At 35.0% G+C, this 25,519-nt stretch overlaps 1 protein-coding gene across 1 annotated transcript; it reads left to right on the top strand.

Annotated features, from left to right (window-relative positions):
• The first annotated feature begins 1,347 nt into the window (after positions 1–1,347).
• On the top strand, positions 1,348–24,879 carry LOC110451179 (homeobox protein 5-like). The gene is made up of 9 exons (XM_021499053.1): positions 1,348–1,706; positions 8,190–8,405; positions 12,780–12,895; positions 14,382–14,473; positions 14,977–16,365; positions 17,679–17,726; positions 19,608–19,763; positions 20,320–20,451; positions 22,477–24,879. The coding sequence occupies exons 1-9, from the start codon at positions 1,533–1,535 to the stop codon at positions 23,958–23,960; spliced, it is 3,807 nt and encodes a 1,268-aa protein (XP_021354728.1). The 5' UTR covers positions 1,348–1,532; the 3' UTR covers positions 23,961–24,879.
• The last annotated feature ends 640 nt before the right edge of the window (positions 24,880–25,519 follow it).

Below are 25,519 nucleotides of genomic sequence, written 5' to 3'. Positions count from 1 at the left end.
GACCCCGAAAAAGGTGAAAAATAACACAAATGATAATGGGATAAAAAAAGAAGCACACCGACCCCCCATTTTTGTGGCTGTTCTAGAAAGAGAAACATATTTTCTTTTGATTCATTGAATACCAAAAAAAGTTTATTACAGGATTTTTTTATATCAAGCGTTTAATCGGCAAAAAATGGTGAAAAATGTGCATTTTTTCATTAAAAAATAAGGGGTAGGGGTAACTGAAATCGCATTTTTCAGTAAAATGAATAAGTTTAAGACATTTTACTTCCATAGTTTCAAAGAAAATAATATTTTTATCAATTCTACAAACATTCATACATATCTGATAACACACTTGGAAGAAATTGTATGAATTTGTTCTGCAAATGGTCAAAACCCGAAAATTCACCTAAAATCACATATTGTGTTAAATTGGTATCTTTGACCGATCATAGCACAAAAACGAACACACCGACATATAGTTTTTTTTGCATTTTCTACTATGCTATTATCTCCTTTTTCCAAAAATCAATATAAGAAAAAAAGTTTAATACAGGATTTTTTTGACTTCTCAGAGGTGTACATCCTTAAGTAAATGAACGAGACTAATGATAGTATCATCCCAGCTTAACTGTTAACCAATAACAACTAATATCTGTAGTTATATACACGGCCACCAACAAACATTGTACAAGACTAAGTGCACATATTGGGCACACATAACACTTCTCTTTTTTCCCCAGTTAGTTACGTATTTGTCACTGTAAAAACCTTTGTCATATCCGCACACATGTTTTCCTAAACAACACAAGTACAGGATGTTCATCACCTTTGTCTTGAACCACCTTTATAATGTCCTTCGTTAATGTTTCGCCGACACAACACATCTTTCAAATTAGTCATTTACAAAATCCGAGAGATATTTTTTTCTCTTTAGCATCATTTTCATACACAAAATTAAATAACGTCCTTTGTATATGTTTGTCCTACAATCATGCGTGGATAGATATGGCAGACGACATTTATGACAAATGAGTTGGACAGAACTTTAGATTGGTCCTTCAGTAGTCCTCTCATCTGCGGACACGGACGTTATATGACTTTACATGTAGCCGAAATCAATCAATCAGTCTGGGACTAGAAACGCATGCAATACATGTAAATCATTATCTGTAGAACGAGGAAAGCGCTCCTGAATTAACACATAAACTGACATCCGTCGAGTAGCTAGCCTTGGCAAACTTATTTGATATTCATTGGTGTATATCGTTTATTGTCAATCATGTGATAAAACACATGTAGTTTTTTTTTATGTATGAGCACATTTACTTTATGTGTATACACGTGCCTACGTGTGTAACACGCCATACATCTATTTGGCAGTGTACCTGTCACACTGGACACGGTAATAATGAGTCTGCCTGGACGTCACTATTCCCAACAGACCGGCCAGTTAGGGATACGGTAGTGCGGATCATGGTCGACAGCCTTTATGTTCTAGGCTGTCCATCGTGAGCATCCGACTTCTATCACAGCACTGTTGAGCCATGCGTCGCCCGCCGTGGGTAGTTTGGGCTGTCCTGTTGGGGGTGGCTCGGGTAACGGCTTTCCATTTGGCCGAGAAGCCGGAGGTAAACGCTGCTTTAAGTCATAAGGACGAGATCGTCAGGCTCCACAACGGGTACCGGGGACTGGCAGGCGCCGCCGACATGCGCGAACTGGTAAGGACATCACTTTGTGTTGTATAAAACTTGTTATTGAAAGGGTGTAAATGAATTATACTCACGGATTATCAGTATGTCTAATTGTAACGGTTGCCGTAGGGTTTCCCCTCAAGAACATAACTCTCGACAAGGAGCAAATTTATAATAGTTATACGGAAATATATTTCTCCAAATGTTGTGTTCTCATATTGATTCAAAAGTTGCGAAAAGTAAAAGTTGTAGATATCCAAGTTAATATTTATTATGTATATCAACATACAGTTATAACAATGTACAATAACGAGAAAACATCGAATACAATATGGCTTCAATTATTTATCAACGTTTTAATTGATGACTATTTCCACGCATGTACGTGTTTTCTGACCCAAAGCTTACATGACATACTGTCGTGCTGAGATACCCAGTGAACGCTCGTAAGGTCATAGTCCTTACCTATTTGTCAAACAGAAGATATTCATAACAATTAAGGTTGTAATGTGTTTTTATAGACCATGTATATGTGGCAAGGAATGAAATGTAAATGCGATGTCATATTGCTTTAAATCTAGATATTTTCAGTTGTAACAATTCTGCTTACTTTAAACTATGTATATTGACATTTTGGTTAAATACGACAATAGGGCTATTCCGGGGTTATAATGGAACATCGGCTTCGTGTCATGGCGTCATATATCTGAAATATGGCAACCGAAAATGACCTAGGCTTGATACCATGCAACAGTGTGATATATTAGTCCAAATTGTTGACTGTGTGTAAGGATTATTAAATAAAGCGTTGTGTAAGGCTGCTTGAAACTTTGGTGATGCATGTAATTTTAAACTTGACTTGAGAACACGTACTATCAATAAAATATGTCTAGGATTTAAGGCCGGTTGTCAATTTTCTCGGATAACAAATTTAAGATCACTGTACATGCAAGAATAATAGACATCAGCTTAAAATACATCATGCAAGTATGTATACCATTAAATAACTATCACTATTGACATATGTTTACCATACACATGAAACCAGACCCACAATAAACTATGCCATTGGCAGACAGTTTATATTGTATGACAAAATTCACAAGCTACATGTAAATAGGACATTCTGTTATCACTATTTTACCGTAATATTGAATTTAATTAAAAGTACCATGCGATCAACGGTTGTAATGATGGATAAATACGCTGACATGTCAATCCAAAATGACACAAAACGTTGCTGTCTAACCGGAAGTGATGTCCACGTGTTAGATAATATAACCATTCAAGTTGTACCATTGTCCTTTCCTAATAGGTTAAGCTGTGACAGTAATTTCAGTTTCTCATGCAAAAGTTATAGCCTGATGCATTTCCAAATCTTTATAATCTGAAATTATTTTCTAGGTAAAAATACACTAACAGTTACTCAGCCGGACAGTGTACATTATAATAACCATATTAGGTAAAGCTGTGTGAACCTACGAAGCAGAATAGCGTTATGAAAGTAACGCGATAAATAAAGTACACTATTGTTTAACGTAGGAGACAGAGAAGTAATAAAAACTACTTACAAAGAACACTCAATGACCTTAATCTGTTTCACTGTAATCTACTGACTCGCAGAACTAAGATACTTGTTTAATTAACTCCGATTAGCCGTTGACTGAGTTCTTGTCGGCAATTCTCCTGTGAGTGCTTACACTTCCTGCATGGAAGATAAATCACCCGAAACCCGTCACCACCATTTAAAAAAGATAGAGTAAAACGTGACAGAGGGAGTCATGAAAGATAGAGAATCAGCGAAGATTTAACCTCTTGCAATTCTAAGGAACGCTATGATCACAAGTGTTTTCAAGTAAGCTACCAACAGGAAATCGATATAAGTATAGGATATTGTGTTCAATAGGGACTCGGCGTTCCTTTATGGTGTTAAAAGGAGCGATATAAGCATCACTATAGACTGACTGAATTATCAAATAAATTTATTCTTTCCCTAACTGTATATCTTGAAGGATGTAAAGTGATATATATGCCATGTGTACAACGAAGACATGTCAATGTATTTATTGTGCTGAATAGGCAGATTGTCAGTTTTTTGTAACACTCTTACGAAGTATTCATTGTAATGACGTCATAACCATCGAAATTTTGACGTCACGTCATGTATATTGTCATAATTATCAATGATTGGTAGTACTTGATGAAAAACACACAAATTAGGATTTAGGTTTTTTAATTGTAATTGTAAAACATCTGTACGCAAAATGAATCAACCAATCAATGTATTCACTGTATGGCAGACAGCACAGTTGTCTGTACGCATTATTAAATAACCAAGCAGTAACGTTTTATTGTCTGACATGGTATTCTGTACGCAAAATAAAAGACATTTATTTCATAACACCGTTATATGGACGCGTAATGTTTAAATCAGGCAATTTATTGATTGTAAAACACAGCAAACTGTACGCTTGATGAAATAACCAAGCAATTCACTCCATTTCTGTTATCAAAGAATTTGTTTCCTCATTAAATATTAAACAACATCATTAGTTGTGAATTATGTGAATCTTCTCAAAACAAATGTTCTTTTATTATCGACCCATTTCCCTGATTACAGAAGGCAATCGAAAAAAACACTATACAGAGATAATTGGTCCAATTTGAAAATACCAATGAATGAAAATCATTGAAGCTATAATTCGAGGAACACTGAGCGAAAAGGTTTGTTGTTGTAGAAAGATGTGACAATCTTACTGTTGGGAGAACATTATTTTACGTAATCTGTCAATCAAACAAATTGTATCCTGCGATGATCTAGTATTACATTCTTTAAATTCTTTCTGATATTACTCATAAATCAATATTGTATTGTAAAAAATAGTGATCATTGATAATTGTGATCAGTTTTACGTTATTTTCAATTTATGCAAATTGTTGTGAAAAACTCTTTGTAATGTTTTGATTACTTTTTCCCAATCTCCTAACTTATGCAGTACGGAATATTTAAGTCAGTCAAACTTAAATCGCAACGATTTCAGGACAAAATGATCACCAGATTACCAGACCGAATGATGATATGTGTATATCGTGGAACTAAATATAACACCCTTCCACTATTAGTGTCAACCAAACGGTCCAAATACTTGCGCGCCATCTCGTTGACACGAATAGCTTGTGATAGTTGGGTCATTTTTTTAACATGGACATTCGACCATTCATCAAATATGTCTGCTGCCCACTTTCACACCAAGGTAAGGACAATATTTAGTGACGTCCTTCTATGTCTGACGAAGCATCTCACAATACAAGGAAGTTTCATTGTAGAATGTCACAACATCGTAAAAATGTACACCGCCGGTGAATAATTGATAACTAAAACAAACAATATTAGCACGCAACGTACCTATTCCGTAACCCAGTATGTAACACAAACTGATACATATTCTCGAACATGCAGATTTGTTGGTAAATTTGTATTATTTGATCAACAAAAAATCCTCGTTTATTGAAGCAAACTATATCAGCTCACCTATTTATGTTATAAGACGGTGTACGTCCATCACCTTATGGATGTACATTTTGTTATGATACAACAGCCGATTACCGGTATGTGCTGCTTTTAATAACAAAACATATATGTTATTCAAACAAACGACGTATCCTAGGTTTTAATGAGACAATACATTTCCCCGTTGTTTACATGGGGAGGGAATGACACGTTCGGTTGTCAGCCATGATTAGCTTCCGACAGGTGACAATCACATACTATGTCAGTGACTAAAATATTACTTTATTACAGCCCCTGTCGTAGTGCACCATCATGCATTCAATACTTCGGTACAAAGTGAAACAGATTACCATGTTTGACGTTTTGGACTTTTTCCTTTGAGGAAGGGCTCAGTCTGTAGTCTGCCAAACCTTGGATCATACCTTTAGTACTAGTTGAAATTTTGACGCACAGTATGACCAAAATGTTTTCGGTGATATTTCCATTTGCACAAAGAAACCGTCACAACATTGTAGATCTCTACACTTCGCTATACTTCACTACAAAACATCGAACATAAAAAACATTACAAAGGCCAAAACTCACGATTGCATGATTTGCCATTCCAAACATTTCTTTGCTTCAAACATCAATTGTGTGTACTCCAAACGTTTATAAATTGCTTATATATTAAATTTCTGTAAAGAAAAATAAACCGGGATATAACAAAGACACTGTCGTTAAGGAATATGATCCCATTGTCCTGTCAGTTAAAGTATTCGCTGTTTCCACTTTCTACACAAATAATGTTTAAATTTGAGAATACTCACAAGAAATACGAAAATGAGGAAACACCTTTTCAAAAATCAAGGAAGTTGATGCAGTATTGTTTTTTTTCTAAAATAAAATCACGGACATTCTATAATATCATAATCATATCATAGTCTCAAAACCCTTGGCCCCTATTGCTCTTACAATTTCATGTGTCGCTTGTAACATTAAAAAACCCAGCAAACTCGCTCAAGAACTTTTTTATCTTGCATTATTTAACACTGTTAGTGTATTATAAGTGCTTAGTAAAATATTTCCTAAACATAATGACTAGATACTGATAATTTCCACGTTTTAATCTCTTTGTCATCTCATGTTAAATTCTTTATGAATTAGTAATGTTTGTAGTTCACTGACACTGGGCTTAGTTTTAATCCTAGACCAAAGCTACTCACTCAAACTATAAATATCTAAGTTCGTGCAGATGTGTACTGACTGGTATAAAATAGCCACAAATGCCACAATCCTCATAAGTCATACGGCTTCTAGCATGACAACTATTGTCACCTGAGGTAAACTGGCCTGCACGCTGTACTGACAAAAACCGGTCATGGTTAACTCACCTCTTACTACTTTTTCATTATGAAAGATGATTTTTTATTCTTAACGAAAAACCACACTCATATTTTTCGTGTGATTAAAAGACACCTATTAATGGTCAGTCTGTTTTCGAATTTCTGACACGCAGAATTTATAAAAGATTTATTTATACAACTTATACAAGAGTATCAAGGAAGAAAACACTGTTATTTGCCAACTCCTGTAATTGTATTTTCAGATGTAATTACGTTTTGACAATAAATAACAAGAATTTCAAGAACTCCTTGAATCGCATTTATAAGAGAACCTGCTTCGTCAGCTTCATATCTAAACTTTATATGCATTATGACTATCATGGTCACCTTACTACCAAACCCTCTTTTCTTACAGTATGTCTATTATTGTAACTTCCATACCAAGCTCTGTGATACACTTATATAGTATGACTATTATGGTCAACTCGCTTCCAAACTCTATAACATTTCCCTACGGTATGACAAGTATGGTCACCTCACTACCAAACTCTATAACCTTTCTCAACAGTATGACAATAATGGTCATCTTACTACCAAACTCTATAACATTTACCTACAGTATGACAAGTATGGTCACCCCACTACCAAACTCTATTACCTTTCCCAACAGTAAGACAAGTATGGTCACCTCACTACCAAACTCTATAACATTTACCTACAGTATGATAAGTATGATCACCTCACTACCAAACTCTATAACATTTCCCTCCAGTATGACAAGTATGGTCACCTCACTATCAAACTCTTTAACATTTCCCTCCAGTATGACAATATTGGTCACCTCAGTAACAAACTCTATAACATTTACATACAGTATGATGAGTATGGTCACCTCACTACCAAACTCTATAACATTTACCTACAGTATGAAAAGTATGGTCACCTCACTACCAAACTCTATAACATTTCCCTCCAGTATGACAAGTATGGTCACCTCACTACCTAACTCTATAACATTTACATACAGTATGATAAGTATGGTCACCTCACTACCAAACTCTATAACATTTACATACAGTATGATAAGTATGGTCCCCTCACTACCAACCTCTATAACATTTACCTACAGTATGACAAGTATGGTCACCTCACTACCAAATTCTTTAACATTTCCCTCCAGTATGACAATAATGGTCAACTCACTACCAAACTCTATAACATTTCCCTAAAGTGTGACGATAATTATCATCCATCCCATTACCAAACTATATAAACATTTACCTTTTATATGGCAATAATAGTTTCTTCACTTCCAACTCTACTGTTAGCTTTCCTTTTCTCAGTAGTAACATACATGTATCGGCTTTCAATAGTTATTGGGGTTTAATGTTACAATATGTATTATATTGTCGTCATTAGGACCTTATGTGTTATAATGTCAACGTTGATATGATGTTTATATATATTTCATTCAAATTAGCAGTCAAATATACAGCTTAAAGAAAATTACGAATCGTTTTAATTCATCTTTCATTTTGGTTTTCTCCTTTACTCTATTTTCCCCAAAAAAGAAAATGATTTTAGGTCAAAACAAGGAGTATTAATTATTTGTATACTCTGAAATTGTGGTGATACAACAAGAAACAAATAGCAGCCTTGATTGTATGTCAACAGGTTTGGAGTGACACACTGGCAGGAAAAGCGTTTGGAGAAGCACGGTCGTGTACCTACAATGGAGCACGCTCTACGTTCGGCGAGAATAAGTTTTTTGAGGAGATGTACAGGGATACTGACGATATAATGGTGGGCAAAGCACTTGACACCTGGTTCTCTGAGAAAAGGTCATGGGAGCGTTACCCTGGGTGTGCAGAGTCTTGTCAATATACACAGGTAAGTAAGTTCAGTGGATCAATGTCAGATAATGAGAATTCAGAATATAGAAATAACAAAATGTTAACGTACTTTAATGTATATTAGAACCAAAATCGATCAAATTTTCTAATTTCTGAACAAGGAAATGATATTAAAATGGCAATAATGAAATTTGCTTTTAAAACAAATTCGAAATAAAATCCCAATATGTACTCATTATATTTATATATTACTTACATCAAATCAAACCTTATATTTATACTAAGGTATATGTAACATCAAATTAATTTAGCATTTATAAATGGCTATCAGCAAAAACAGCATTACATTTTTTTAAATTACTTTATTTAGATTGATCACGACATGATTTACATGAATAACATCAAATTAATCATAATGTTCATGCTTATCGCAAAATGAACATTTTCTTAATTTTTAAACGATCATAATCAAAATATCCATTGTGTTTATACATGGCTACATTGTGATATATAATTCACCATTATATGTATACATGGCTACACAATAATATCAAATTTAACATTACATTTAACATGGCTACATAATAATATCAAATTCGCCATTACAGTTATGCATGGCTACATTGTACTATCAAATTTAACATTACATTTATACATGGCTACATTGTGATATATAATTCACCATTATATTTATACATGGCTACACAATAATATCAAATTCGCCATTACAGTTAGGCATGGCTACATTGTATTATCAAATTTAACATTACATTTATACATGGCTACATTGTGATATATAATTCACCATTATATTTATACATGGCTACACAATAATATCAAATTCACCATTACAGTTATACATGGCTATAGTGTTATATCAAATTCACCATTACAGTAATACATGGCTACATTGTATTATCAAATTCACCATTACAGTAATACATGGCTACATTGTACTATCAAATTCACCATTACAGTAATACATGGCTACATTGTACTATCAAATTCACCATTACAGTAATACATGGCTACATTGTACTATCAAATTCACCATTACAGTAATACATGGCTACATTGTACTATCAAATTCACCATTACAGTAATACATGGCTACATTGTACTATCAAATTCACCATTACAGTAATACATGGCTACATTGTACTATCAAATTCACCATTACAGTAATACATGGCTACATTGTACTATCAAATTCACCATGACAGTAATACATGGCTACATTGTACTATCAAATTCACCATTACAGTAATACATGGCTACATTGTAATATCAAATTCACCATGACAGTAATACATGGCTACATTGTACTATCAAATTCACCATTACAGTAATACATGGCTACATTGTAATATAAAATTCACCATAACAGTAATACATGGCTACCTTGTAATACAAAATTCACCATAACAGTTATACATGGCTACATTGTACTATCAAATTCACCATTACAGTAATACATGGCTACATTGTACTATCAAATTCACCATTACTGTAATATAGGCTGACATTTTTATATCAATATTGTTTATGCAATATATATGGCTGTATTTTAATATCAATATTACCATTACATTTATACATGGCTACATAGTCATATAATAAATTTACCCTTACATTTAACAGGCTATATTGTTATATCAAATTCACCATAACAGTAATACATGGCTACATTGTAATATCAAATTCACCATTACAGTAATACATGGCTACATTGTAATATAATAAATTTACCCTTACATTTAACAGGCTTTATTGTTATATCAAATTCACCATTACAGTAATACATGGCTACATTGTAATATCAAATTCACCGTTTCATTAATACATGGCTGCATTTTAACATCAAAATAATCAAAACATTTATACTTTGCAAACATCAAATGAATCAACACTACCATTTTGTCTATCTTTATGAATCAACACTACGTTTTTGTCTATCTTATGAATCAACACTGTAATACATGGCTACATTGTAATATCAAATTCGCCGTTTCATTAATACATGGCTGCATTTTAACATCAAAACAATCAAAACATTTATACTTTGCAAACATCAAATGAATCAACACTACCACTTTGTCTATCTTTATGAATCAACACTCCCATTTTGTCTATCTTTATGAATCAACACTACCATTTTGTCTAGCTTTATGAATCAACACTACGTTTTTGTCTTTCTTATGAATCAACACTACGTTTTTGTCTATATTATGAGTCAACACTACGTATTTGTCTATCTTATGAATCAACTTCACCATTACAGTAATACATGGCTACATTGTAATATAATAAATTTACCCTTACATTTAACAGGCTTTATTGTTATATCAAATTCACCATTACAGTAATACATGGCTACATTGTAATATCAAATTCGCCGTTTCATTAATACATGGCTGCATTTTAACATCAAAACAATCAAAACATTTATACTTTGCAAAAATCAAATGAATCAACACTACCATTTTGTCTATCTTTCTGAATCAACACTACGTTTTTTTCTATCTTATGAATCAACACTAAGTTTTTTTCTATCTTATGAATCAACCCTACGTTTTTTTCTATCTTATGAATCAGCACTACGTTTTTTTCTATCTTATGAATCAGCACTACGTTTTTTTCTATCTTATGAATCAACCCTACGTTTATGTCTATCTTATGAATCAACACTACGTATTTGTGTATCTTATGAATCAACACTACGTTTTAGTCTATCTTATGAATCAACACTACGGTTTTGTCTATCTTATGAATCAACACTAGGTATTTGTCTATCTTATGAATCAACACTAGGTATTTGTCTATCTTATGAATCAACACTACGCTTTTGTCTATCTTATGAATCAACACCACGTTTTTGTCTATCTTATGAATCAACACTACGCTTTTGTCTATATTATGAATCAACACTACGTATTTGTGTATCTTATGAATCAACACTACGTTTTAGTCTATCTTATGAATCAACACTACGGTTTTGTCTATCTTTATGAATCAACACCACGTTTTTGTCTATCTTTATGAATCAACACCACGTTTTTGTCTATCTTATGAATCAACACTAGGTATTTGTCTATCTTATGAATCAACTTCACCATTACAGTAATACATGGCTACATTGTACTATCAAATTCACCATTACAGTAATACATTGCTACATTGTAATATCAAATTCACCGTTTCATTAATACATGGCTGCAGGGGAACATCAAAATAATCAAAACATTTATACTTTGCAAAAATCAAATGAATCAACACTACCATTTTGTCTAGCTTTATGAATCAACACTACGTTTTTGTCTATATTATGGATCAACACTACGTATTTGTCTATCTTAAGAATCAACTGTACTATCAAATTCACCATTACAGTAATACATGGCTACATTGTACTATCAAATTCACCATTACTTTAATATAGGCTGACATTTTTATATCAATATTGTTTATGCAATATATATGGCTGTATTTTAATATCAATATTACCATTACATTTATACATGGCTACATAGTCATATAATAAATTTACCCTTACATTTAACAGGCTTTATTGTTATATCAAATTCACCATTACAGTAATACATTGCTACATTGTAATATCAAATTCACCGTTTCATTAATACATGGCTGCATTTTAACATCAAAACAATCAAAACATTTATACTTTGCAAACATCAAATGAATCAACACTACCACTTTGTCTATCTTTATGAATCAACACCACGTTTTTGTCTATCTTATGAATCACCACTACGTTTTTGTCTATCTTATGAATCAACCCTACGTTTTTTTCTATCTTATGAATCAACACTATGTTTTTGTCTATCTTATGAATCAACACCGCGTTTTTGTCTATCTTAAGAATCAACACTACGTTTTTGTCTATCTTATTAATCAACACTACGTTTTTGTCTATCTTATTAATCAACACTACGTTTTTGTCTTTCTTATGAATCAACACTACGTTTTTTGCTATCTTATGAATCAACACTACGTTTTAGTCTATCTTATGAATCAACACTACGCTTTTGTCTATCTTATGAATCAACACTACGGTTTTGTCTATCTTTATGAATCAACACCACGTTTTTGTCTATCTTTATGAATCAACCCTTCCATTTTGTCTATCTTTATGAATCAACACTACGGTTTTGTCTATCTTTATGAATCAACACTACGTTTTTGTCTATCTTTATTAATCAACAAAGTCTTCTACGCATTTACACTGTACCTTTTCCAACATTTTTTTTTACATTAAAAACGTTTTTGATTGAACCACGATAAAGTCTTTTACTCCCGATATCTGTTTGGCTTCTTGATAAATAAAGATACATGTGTATGCGTTACACTGTCTCGATGTTAGTTTGACAAAGTCAGCCTTTCATTATTTTAGATGGTATGGGCAGGGACAAAGAAGATTGGCTGTGCATTCAAGAAGTGTAACAATTTGAACATGAATGAAGAGTATGCTGTGAACGCCTGGTTCCTGATCTGTCTATATGACGAAAAGTAAGGCGGAAATACATGTATATGTGCTAAGTAAATCAGTTTAGCTCCTTGTTAACGATGCCAGGAAATGATTTACATTCTTATCAAATTTGGCTACATGGCTGAGATATCGACTCTCGGCTTTAATTCCTAAAGAGAGCAGGTTCCATATATGCTGTTATGTGATAAAGTTTAGCCTATTTTGAACAAGTCGATACGGAGAATTACAAGCATGTATATGTCTGCTCCAACTACAAAGATATGCTACGTAATTTAAACGGAGAACTAATGTTTTCGAAATGTCTTCCTTGTCCTGAGTTAAGCTATCGTATGCGCATTTTGATATTGATACGTTGTTCATAATATGTACATGTTATCATTGGAAAAGAGGGATTGTTAGGTTCGCGATTTTATGTTATACTTTAATAGTAGACATTATGGTGGTGTGGTAAATACTCGCAGTAAATTAGCGCGAATATATCCACACGCAAATATGTAAACGCAAATTATACAGAGTATAGATATTTAGAGTATATAGAATCCGGAACCATTACCAACACGACACTTGCCACATCACGATCAGTCTAAAGAGTCAAAACATAAAACTGCCATGCATCCATGACACAATTAAAGTAAAGAAATATCTAGGATATGTCATTAGTCCACCTTTTACATTTATATTCCTTGCCAAAGAATTTACTAAAGTATTTTCTTATTTATTAGACAGTATGGTAAATACTCGCAGTAAATTAGCGCGAATATATCCACACGCAAATATGTCATATACATGTTCACGAAGTGGTTAAAATAAGTTGACAGTTATTATACGACAGCAAGTAATTCTCTATAGAGAACAAAAGATGTAGAAACACAATAAGACATGTGTTTTTTCTCTATGTAATGTTATTGTGTGCTGCCCCGAGGCGTCAGAAACCGGCAGGATGATACCTAAACCTGGACGGTGACGAGGTACCGAGCGACATTTATCATGTGTTAAACCCTCGTGTAAATTACAAAGTTGTGTAAATGAGACATTCATATCAGAAACATATATAGAAGTTTGTTTGTCATAATAACATTATGCAACATACAGTAACAATAACGAAAAAAATATATAATAAGATTAATAAATTATTTCTCGAGGATGACTGTGTTGGTATATATAGTAATTGTAAATTGTAAGACACCAACATTGACAATAGGTTAATAAGTTTAAATGAAAAACAAACAGAGATGTTTGTTCTAATAAACCACAGACATGGAATTCCACTTAACCATCCTGTAATAATACGAAGAGACCATATCTGAAGAATTTGGTGGTGAAGTGTACAATTATTTATACCTGCTTTTGGAGTTTGCTTTTGTGTGTATGTTGATATATTCTACCTGCAACAACAACAAAAACGCAAAACGTCATTACAAAAACAAATCTATATAAGTAATACCAATATATCCTTCATCATAATTTTTTGAATTATTAAACTTTTATTTCTCATACTTTAATTAGAGGCAATGATGGAATACATTTGCCGTTCAGGAGAGGAAAAGCCTGTACACTCTGTTCAACAAATGAGATATGTAAGCAGGGTCTTTGTGCAAGTAAGTATTCTTACAAGTCGTAGGAAGCATGATTGGGTTTTTCACTTTATTCACTAATGATTTTTCATGTTCAATAAATCATATCCTGTTGTGCATACCGTTGACCATTTGTCATCGTTTCTCATGGAAGAAGTCATTAATATTCCGTCGTGAAATGTACGTCGTTAACAGTTTAAGTCAGGCTACATACAATGTATATTCCATTCATCAGTAGATAACGTCCATTAATTCGTGATTAATTCGTCTTTAATATGGGCGGCAAAAAGGCAGATGAAGGCAGACGTGTACGTAGTAATTTGAATATGTTTCAATATTACAGAATTACAAATTATTGTTTCAATATCTTCAGATTTTGTTTTAGTTTCATGCTTTTATAAGTACAATTTGATTTCATATATGTACAATCTCATATCAAAATTGATATTGATGCTATACATCTACTGCAATTTAACACTTTTCATATTACGTCAATACCGTGACTATGTTTTTTTATTTTATTTCAGACAATACTACACAGACAACGACTAATCAAGGAACTGCTAATGCCAACGTAAATGTAACGCATGCTACATCCCTCGCTAACAACACAGACGCAGATTTTTGGAAGCGAGTTCATCAAAAGGCATACGAGCAAAGTATGGAATACAACAGAGCAAATATGTCAAAGACGTCAACAGCGGACATAAGAATCAAAACCATGGGACAACCACAACAAACGCAACAGCAACAAAATGGAGTGAATGTTTATGACTTTTTTAAGCCAGTTACACCACCAAATATGGCCGCTGACCGAAACCTCAAGAATATCAAAACCAACAGTTTTATTCAGCAGTCAACGCAACAGGGTGGTAGGAAGAATCAGGGGTCGGACACATTTTACACCAACCAAAATGTTCCGGTACCGTCTGATAATGGAAACCATGGGTATATTCAACAAGGTGGTCAGCAGCAAAATGCTATGAGCAGACGTTACATGGGGCGACAGCAACAGCCCGGAACAAACGGTGGTTATCCAGGTCAACCTCAACAAATAAAAACAAACGGTGGTTACCCAGCTCAACCTCAACAAATAGAAGCAAACGGTGGTTATCCAGCTCAAACTCAACAAATAGAAACAAACGGTGGTTATCTTCATAAACCGCAACATTCTGGAAGAGTTGACAACCAGGACACTTCAAATACCTGGTCTATAAACCCGAATAGTGCCAGATCAAACGGACGTGCACAACACACTTACATCAACCAAGGAGGAAAAACTGTTCCGAGCCCCACTCAGCAAAGCATGAATGTTTTCGTTACAAGAGCTTTCCATGCAAATACCAAGGGTCGAAAAATGAACAAAAGCGAAAGTAGACATAACGGATTTACTCAAAGAACAAGGCAACCGGTGCATCCCACTAAAGCTACAGTTGCAGTAGGACCGTCCCAACTACCAGCAATGGAAACAGTTGGAAAGGAGTCGGCGGCAGGTGATATAAGTTTCAGAATGCCAGGTCCAACCGCCATTACAAGCTTTAATGACAACGGGTTCAACGGACAGTCCGGAAACAAGTTTTCCCGTAATATCAATATCAGAATTCCTGAACAGAGTCAACGTTTTAATAATAACAAAAGAGGACGAAACGGACAATCGTTCGATCAAAACAATAATAATAAAAATAACTGGGGACAAAATCAAAACCAACAGCTCAACGCTAACAGTCCCGGTCAAAATAACAGATTTAAATCAAAGCAATCTGTGCAATTTACTAGCAACAAAAATACTAATAATAAGTCATTCAAATCTAATCAATTCGTCCCGTTCAGCGAGTTAAAGAAGAACGCTCAGAATGGTTGGGATCCTAACAAAGTTGTTGTACCACACGATAGCGAGAACTCCAAATTCTCTTTGTGTAAGTATCCCCTTCTTATTTCTTTTTATGTTATGCATTTTAAGTATAGATATTTGTAGATTGTGAACTTGATTCGTGAATGTTTTCTTACCGAATGCTTTATTTTTTTTTATTTTGTGTCAACAATGACACATTTCTAGAGGATATAAATGTAACGGATTCCGATTGATTACCATTAAGTATTTCACGGCACAATATCGATATTTATCACGATTGCGAGGACTAAGTGAAAATATTGATATATTCTTCCATGCGAGTGATGCATGTTTTTGTATTCAACGGAAAACTATTTAATTTTTATTTATTACACTTTTAATGTAACAAACAGCAAATATTGCTGCATCAGAATAGTGCTTGGTGTAGGAGTGTAATATTTGACGCCACATTCGAATGAGGTAACGCTTGACAACAAAGCAGAGCGCCACTTTGAATAGGTTACTCAACGCTATTCTATCGTTTGCTATTATGTGGTAAGATTTCCAAACAAAAATGATATCAAATGTGTATTTATGTACATGTAAATACCACACTGTACGTTGCAACGATGCACCAAAACAGCCACTTATTCCGCCGTCGATTCAACTAAATTTGAAACTAAAAATCTACGCTGTGAATAAAAAATACCTGTCTAATTGGATAATGCTAAAAGAGATTTCTTAAAATGTGACTATATAACAGTTCGTACATTTTCACTTCATTGAAGTATTACTTTTTATAAAATTGATAATTTTCGATATTTTACTGGTGAAAATGTAATAAGTTATTAAAATATATTATTATTAGTGCTTTTATCCATAAACATCGAGTGATGATGTGGTCTTTTCATATACCTGTAAATGTTTCCAAAACCATTTTATCATTTTTTCCACTGTTTGGCTCCTATTGCCTAATTGCGATAATTCAGTACATACGGTCAACGTTTCGCTGCACTATGTCAATTTTGGATATACAGTAAAAAAAATCCTCTTCAGTCGTTTTGGACATAACTGTTACGTTATTGGGTATGATACTTCCGTTTAACAAGAAGCTCAATTGGTTAGAGCGACAATATCAATTGAGGTCCAGGGTTCGAATCCTGCTTCACCTCGCTTCATTTTAGCACTAAGAACCCAGTTGATTATGTTTTGTTTTTTTATTCTCTATTATTTCTTCATAAAAAGCCCCGCAATGAATGGTATTCTTTTCAGATTTGATTTATCAAAGTTATAGTGATGCCGGAAAACCAGTTTCAAATGTATATAGCTTGTTGCAGTTGTACGGGGATCCTTAAAACTTTATAAATAACCAACATTCATTATTTTGGTATATTACAGCGACTGATACAGGGAAGAAGAGCTTTGTTTTCAGTGGAGATCCACAGGGTATGTAATTGATTATCAAACGCCGGATTATATTTGTAGCTCTATCAATAACACGTCACAGGGTAGTTTGTATTTCATTTTTAGTATGGATAGTTCGAAATAAAAAAATGTTAAAACATAAATGAAACGAACGTTCTATAAATTATTTAGATATAATCAAACGATTTTAAAGAATAAAAAATAATGAACTTAAATCGTGAATATTTCATTGAACAGAAAAGTCAATACGTTAGCGTTCTGTGGTTTCTGTGACATAACAATTGGGCAACAACAGGAATACACGAGGTAATCAGCTACTTAAGACCGTGTATTAGCCTGTACCATTAAAGAATTTGCCTTACCGACAACTGTTGTTACATTAAAGTTAGAAGATGACATATAATCATCCAGATAGCATAAGTAGTCGGTACACATTCGTGTGTTCATCCAATAGTTTTTTCCAGTTCCCTTTCTCCTTCATTTTGTCCACTACAAGCATGCATTTTGCACACAGGGGAGGCCGTCAATAAATGACCATAGCTGTTGATAGGACGTTAAACAATACTATACCAAACCAAACCAATCCTTCATTTTGTCATAGAACAAAATACCTTATTAGTAACACGTACGTTACAACTCAAATACGGTGTAGTGAACTATATTAAATTCTTACATTAGGTGATGTATATTTAACTCATATCGTCGTTGTTATTAGCACAGTTATTATAATATTTCTGGTTTTTCCGAAGTTTCTCTACAACACGATTCCTGTGGTTGTACACATTCTGTCTGTATGTATGCGTCAGTACTGTATACAGGGAACAGTATGTACATTTTTTATGCCTGTGTGTGAATGATTATATACACCAACAATGAGTTATCATATCTGACAGGTGTAGTCCATTGATCTTTACCTGAATGACATTCCGATATGACTCCGAGGTATCGCTGTCCTGCATATGCCACGTTATGAAATAATATTTGTATTGGATAAACAGTAACTTAAGATATATTATACAATTTAATTGGCAATTTCGCCTTTTAAAAATAAATAGTATAAAGCATTCCAGGCACATTGTATTAATCGTCACAAAAATTAGAGAATTGGACAATTGAGCGTTGTATTTCGGTAGATGAAGACATTACGTAGTAAAATAGCCCAATTAACGTCCTAACATACCTTCCAATCTTCAATATATTTTCATCGATTGAAACTGTGTTTACCACATCTATGATCATGCCTTCCAAAACTCGTTCCAACTGTGCTAATCTATAACCATTACAACGTTAAATATTACATATATAATTTGTATATAATAATTAAAAATTACTACAGCTGTCAGATAGGTATGCACCATTTGTATTTCAATCTGTAGGTTGAACCGTCCCAATCTGTTTGTAATAAAGTAACAACCTTTCATTATAAATGTCCGTTCCATTATCATGATCATCGCGGTGTAAACATCAAACTTCATAAAATATATTCCTAAATTATTTTTGAACAGTAAAAGGAATTTGTGACCTTTTTATCTTCCCTTAAAACAAGAGAATACCAAGGTGTCTCCCAAACTATATTTCAAACTCAAAATTGATGCCACGAAATATGAACAAAAGAAATATTAATATTGGGACCATTGAAAAGGTACAAAGTCAATAAGACCAAGTGCTCCGAAAGAGTAAGCGTTTATCTAAACATTGAAAACACCTGCTACGTAAATAAATGTAATATGTAATATTACATCCGCTAAGCGAGATCTGGGGTAGTTAATCCAATACAACAATACATGTTGTGCACTACACCGTGTAATTCAGTATTTACTTCTATTTAGTCCATACATTCCAATAATGCTGAGTTTCACGATAAATCTACAAATGCCGTCATGTAATTATCATTTCTTTCAGAGATTGGTAACAGAAGTTCAATAATTCCACGCAAAGAAGTGCAAACAGCTGGTTTTCAAGCACAAAACAACGCTATTTACAATGACTACAACTACCAGAATAGTTACACAACACCAAGCGCAACAACATCAAGAACAACAACAACAACAACACCCAGTAAGTACTGAGAAACCGCGCCAAAACCATCACCACTGCTTCAATAGCAACCAGTAGGTACTGATTCATTAGTTACATAAAGTACTGACAGAGACTGATTACATCACTCCTACCAACACCAGACTATGTTAAATTCTTTTTTTACATTTTTACGTTTTAACCCCCTGCAGAGTCAAGGAAAGACTAGCACTGCTGAAGCCCATTATATATTATCCTATCAGGCGCCTAATGAAGAAACCATAATGGATATGTCCCCTCAATTTATCATTTGTAATCTCGATTTGTCTTTCTTACATATTTTTTTCTTTCTTTTCGATGTTATCCTCAGCCACGTATTGTTTTCTTAACAGTTAAAATGACGCAAACACCTTAAGAAATAAATGAATCCTTCGACGTTTAAACTAATTTCCATTTTTGCCAATTTTCGACCGTTCCATGACATTGTCGTAATAGTTGTTCAGTTTACACCGTGAAAGATACATGCATAGCCTGAAGTAGAAGCTGAACTTTGACATCGAGAAAATGTATCTGATTTATTTTCTGATGTGTGTTACAGGGGGCGTTTCTGGTAGCTGTGTTGACACAGACCCCTACTGTGAGGGCTGGGTAGTATATTGCAAGGACAACATACATGTGTTTGAGAACTGCCGGAAGACATGTGGCACTTGTTCAATACCTCCACCACCAGGTAGGTAACTCAAACGGATTGGCCAATATCTTTTATGATATGATTTGTTGACAGTTTCGATGTGTTTAACCTTTTTATAACATTAATCTCCTTAATACATGTATTTGTAACATCAGTAAACGTACTCATGCCTTTCGTAAAGAAAATAATTATTCTCAAACTATTTATTAGGTTTATGTTGGTTAAAAGAGCCGTGTTAAACCAGATTTCATTGGTGTGTTTGGTTAAACTTGAAAATGTTTGCCCAGTGAAACTTTTGCACTTCGCACATGACATATATTTTCGGTCAATGTTAATTCCCCGCTTCACATTTAATTCCTTTGTATAAAATGCAGTGTACTTATATTCTCTGTAATGATAAATTCGCCCTCATTACAGATGACTAATAGGGCGATAATCAAACTGCAGCAAAAATGTCCAGTATATGTTTTAACAGTCTCAAATACGGGTTGCGAAATATAAAGGACAGAGCATTCTGCTTTTAGCATTGCTTTAATTGACAACAAGAAATAATGCAGACATGATAATGAAAAAGATAACTTATTCTTTTAGTTAGTCGAATTCCATAGGCATCGGAATAGTTTGCTATTATTAGATGTACACGTGTTGTATTGCACTACGTCCCTAATCATACAGTCACGTAATTCCCATATCACCTGACAAACTGCAAATGATAAATACACGTCAATCTTCAACTTTACGTCACTTTGTGAATACAATACACATGACGAGATTGAATGACATTTACATATCCTGTTCTAATTATCCTAATGGGGGCAATGATTACAAAGAACGAGTTATGACAGGTAAAACCTACCAAACCATGATTCCCTGTCACTATTACACCACACCACCGTTAATCGTGTGCCATATGACTGAATGTACGGCGTAGGTCTCAGTTGTAAGATTGTAGTGGCGACGTGTTTTACCTTAAGCTGCCATGTTTACTTTAGGTCATGACTAACGAACTGTTTAATCATTTTAATGAGTTATTTGCATTGTTCTCTTTTTTTTACTAATAATTTCGTTTTATTGTTATTTTTAAAGAGCCATGTATGTCAAAATGTCCTACTCTTCTGTATGGATGTCAGTTAACAAAGACCGTAGGCATTTGCTTATTTTTACTTTTTAGCTTGCAGTGAAAATCATTTTCTGACGTTGACGTCACGAATTTGTCATTACTAAATGTATGATTGGAATGACCTTATGATTTTTTAACACTTACACAATAATGCGGTGCCGTTGTTTTATGATACAAGTAATAGATTAAGTATGCAAGCAACAAAAGTTATTTAATGTCTTGTCATCGGTATTGTGATGAATTAACCTTTAATACCGGTAATTGTCTGTGTCGATGATGCTGTCATCACATGACCAGTGGTCTAACACGTGAGTGATCTTTAACAATCACTGCGGATTCCAAACTACATTTGGTTTCATAGTCGTCTGGTCAATCAAATATGCAATTTACGTGCTGCACCTGTTACCTTACACTTTGCTGTTGCGTAGAGGTAAATTGTGAAAAATACTTAAACATGTGGTACATTTTAATTGTTAGCGATTCATTATGGTATATATATTGCCCGTGCAATCTATCCCACTTAAACCCCAAATGTACAGAACATTTCAATTGTTAGAAGGTAGAAACACTATATAAACTGTAATTAAAGACTCTCATAATTAAGCTGGTGCATCGTATGAGCAGTACAACGAATCATTACTGTCCACTTTCTTGCTACTGTTTTGGAGAGTAGAGTTACCCTAAAATACTTATATAACCAATAAACTACCATAAATTACCATACTTTTGTTTAACATACAAACAAGCGAACTGTATCTCTACTTTCGTTTATATAATTACACTGAAAGATGAACACAGTACAACATCAACAAAAATCACACTTCACCATCAAGCTGGTTTGTCCTTCCAGGACTCAGCAGTGATTCTATAACGCTATATACAACAAAATAAATGTCTAGATTTAAACAATCACTGACTTATTTCCTTTGCTTTTTTCTTCTCAGACGCACAACCTACCATGTCGTCCAACTACGGTCGGGCAGCTATCGCAAGTCAGTCAGACCAAGGAGCGGGGACTTGGAATTTTCAGCAGCAGACAACTGCTAGAACAACTTCTCACCGGCTGGCCAATTTGTGGATAACATTTCCTCCAAATACCACTACAACCACCACCACCACCACCACTACCACTGCCGCGCCTCCAAACACAACGGTAAAATGGACAACGACATATAATAGGGCTCCCGTCGCTACAACAACCCCGGGCCAGCAATGGAATAACAATGCTGGTGGCGGTTGGAACTCTGCACCTCCGCGATGGGAGACGCAAACAATTCAGCCACAGCAGCAGCCTTCTCAGAATCAACAGGGTTATCAATATAATTCGCAACAACAGCAATCCTTTGAACAGCAATCACCTTATCAAGAGCAACCTCAACAACAGTCTCCGGGAAGACGATCCTCTTATCAGCAATCCGGTTATCAGCAATCTCCGACAAAGCTTCCTCCTAACTACCAATTTCCGCCACAACAGAAACTCCCCAAACAAGTATCCTCCCAACAACCACCTTTGCAACAACGATCTTCCCAGCAGCAGCAGCAGCATCGCCCTACCTCTCAACATAACCGGCATAATCAGAAACCGATGATGCAACAGGCACAACAAGGAAAGCAACAAACTCAACAACGAAACCAACATATTCAGCGCCCTAACCAGCGCCCTAACCAGCGCCCTAACCAGCGCCGTAATCAACGCAACCCCCGTAACAAACGGCCAAGGAACCCATCAAGGCTTCGGAAACAGAAAAATAACAAAAATATACTCACGAATTATTCTCCCTGGGGACCTGGGGGAAACAATGCTGGGAAAGCGTTCCTACCAGCCCCCACAACGACAACACAAAGGCCGACCACGACTACAGGAGGCTGGGTGACTATTGATTCAAAGACGTTACAGATACTGGAAAAGAACGCGACACTTCCGAAAACAGGAACCGTTGTTGATAAGGTGACGACTGTGTCTCCTGCAAAACATTCCCCATCAACGCATCGACCTGCACCTCATCCTCCCGCACATCACCAACCTCCGCCCCATCATCCCACACATCACCAACCTCCGCCCCATCCTCCCGCACATCACCAACCTCCGCCCCATCCTACCGCACATCACCAACCTCCGCCCCATCCTCCTGCACATCATCAACCCCCACCCCATCATCCCGTTCATCCTCAGTCCGAGCCTCATCCATCCCCTCCCCATCAGACTGCGACACATCCGACCCCTCATTATCAACCTGAACCCCATCTCGGAACGCAGCCATTCTTTCCACCATCTCCACCTCCGACCCCGCCGTTTAATCCCTTTTTTACGCCCTGTGATGATGCGGATGCACAGTGTCACACATGGACAAGTTACTGTGGGCAAAATCAGTATGTGGATCAGAATTGCCCCTACACATGCGGACGCTGTAACCAATTTATGTTTTAGTAAGACTACACTTGGTGACTAAACCGGGCTGGGCACTCTAGAAGGCATTGGTAGTGATCTTGTTACCGACAGCATAAATATGCATATATGATAATGGCAGTATGTTGGTCGTGTTTAGGTGAGGGTAAATTTATATTGTTACGAGTGACTTGAAAGCCTTGCAAATTAGTGTATACAATGTATACATTTACAGGTATATACTCGCGCGTTTCATGAGCCCCTGCTGATGACGCTGTTAATTCGATTGCAACTTAATTTCACGTTAGGATGCTGTTGGAGAAAAATAAACAGTCACCCATAATGGATTAAGACAAGACAGTATAGAAGTTTAGCACTCATCAGATTTTCTTGCTAAACTTCGAAAAGCTTACCATCGGGTCGAGATTTATTAGTCTGTGTACTTCACACGAGGACGTGTATATCCATCCAGGAAAGATAAATAATAATAGCATATGGCTTTGCGAAGAGCACAATATACCAGCCTCCACGTGCCATATGTGCTAAACGATCAGTGGAATTATTCTTCAACAAATACATAGAGTTTGAACTGACGTTTTGGTAGCTAATGAGGCGAGAAAGATATACATGTATTTGCTAACAGATGAGCGACTGTGTTTGTGAGTTTTGTTTGCATGCGTTCGGAAATTATGTTATTTTTGCAGATTGTAAACACAAATAATGTTAGCCGCTAACCTGATTATGTATATCTATAGGGTTACCTTGGGCGGTTAAACAGTTCAAAGCAAATCTATAATACATTTTTTAATTCCTTGTTGGGCGAATTCAACTATGCAAATGTGGACTACTGCGTCTCACGTCGTTGGCACATTTCTGTGATACTTCGTATATTTCATGAAGAAAGATAATAACCTGATGTCATGTGGTTATGTCCATTTATCACGTGGATAGAATAAAAAAATATCACAAAATTTCATGTGTATATGTTTTTGTTTTTAATATAGTTTCTAGCAATATATATATGCCGTCAAATCGACACGCTCTAGTAGTGTATATGTAGTCAAGTTAAACGCATTACCAGGATCCAGTCCAATAGAATATGTAGTGTATACACATGGGTAGCTTTATTTGCAACATTTCACGGGAAGGTCTTTAAATGTAAAGTAAACATCATGCATGCAAAAAACTAAACACATAAACATATTACTGTTTGTACAGGTACGCCAGTAAAAACTGGGACTGCGTTCGAAAAAAGCAATACTGTTGCTTTTTGCAAACAAACACGCCACGCCAATTCCGTCTGAATGACAGCTACAGTGATCACGTGACTCTTCAGTCACAACAAAATGGTATCGTAAGACCTAAGCATTGTGGTTCTTGTTTAATGCTTTAAATCTGGAGATTAACTGCCAATAGACGAAGGGTTTGTCATGAAATCGAGTCGATAGATACGTATAGAAAATATTTATGCCTCTCTCATGTAAAATATATTCACAATCTAATAATTTGATGTTTCACAGCCAGCGGAGCACAATTCTTAGACTGTTTTATGAGGACCATCGTAGAATTATTTATATGGTCGAATGTGTTACAAAAGTTTA

The sequence above is a fragment of the Mizuhopecten yessoensis genome, unplaced genomic scaffold (assembly GCF_002113885.1).
Source record: "Mizuhopecten yessoensis strain PY_sf001 unplaced genomic scaffold, ASM211388v2 scaffold5865, whole genome shotgun sequence".
Taxonomy (NCBI): domain Eukaryota; kingdom Metazoa; phylum Mollusca; class Bivalvia; order Pectinida; family Pectinidae; genus Mizuhopecten; species Mizuhopecten yessoensis.
This window is presented reverse-complemented; position numbering and strand designations above follow the sequence as displayed.

What these genes read in the sequence shown, in the direction of transcription:
- LOC110451179 (XM_021499053.1), top strand. Translation starts at nt 1,533, where the DNA reads ATGCGTCGCCCGCCGTGGGTAGTTTGGGCTGTCCTGTTGGGGGTGGCT. An exon ending in CCGCCGACATGCGCGAACTG is followed by an intron (nt 1,707 to 8,189) that starts GTAAGGACATCA and finishes GTATGTCAACAG; the next exon opens with GTTTGGAGTGACACACTGGC. An exon ending in GAACTCCAAATTCTCTTTGT is followed by an intron (nt 16,366 to 17,678) that starts GTAAGTATCCCC and finishes GGTATATTACAG; the next exon opens with CGACTGATACAGGGAAGAAG.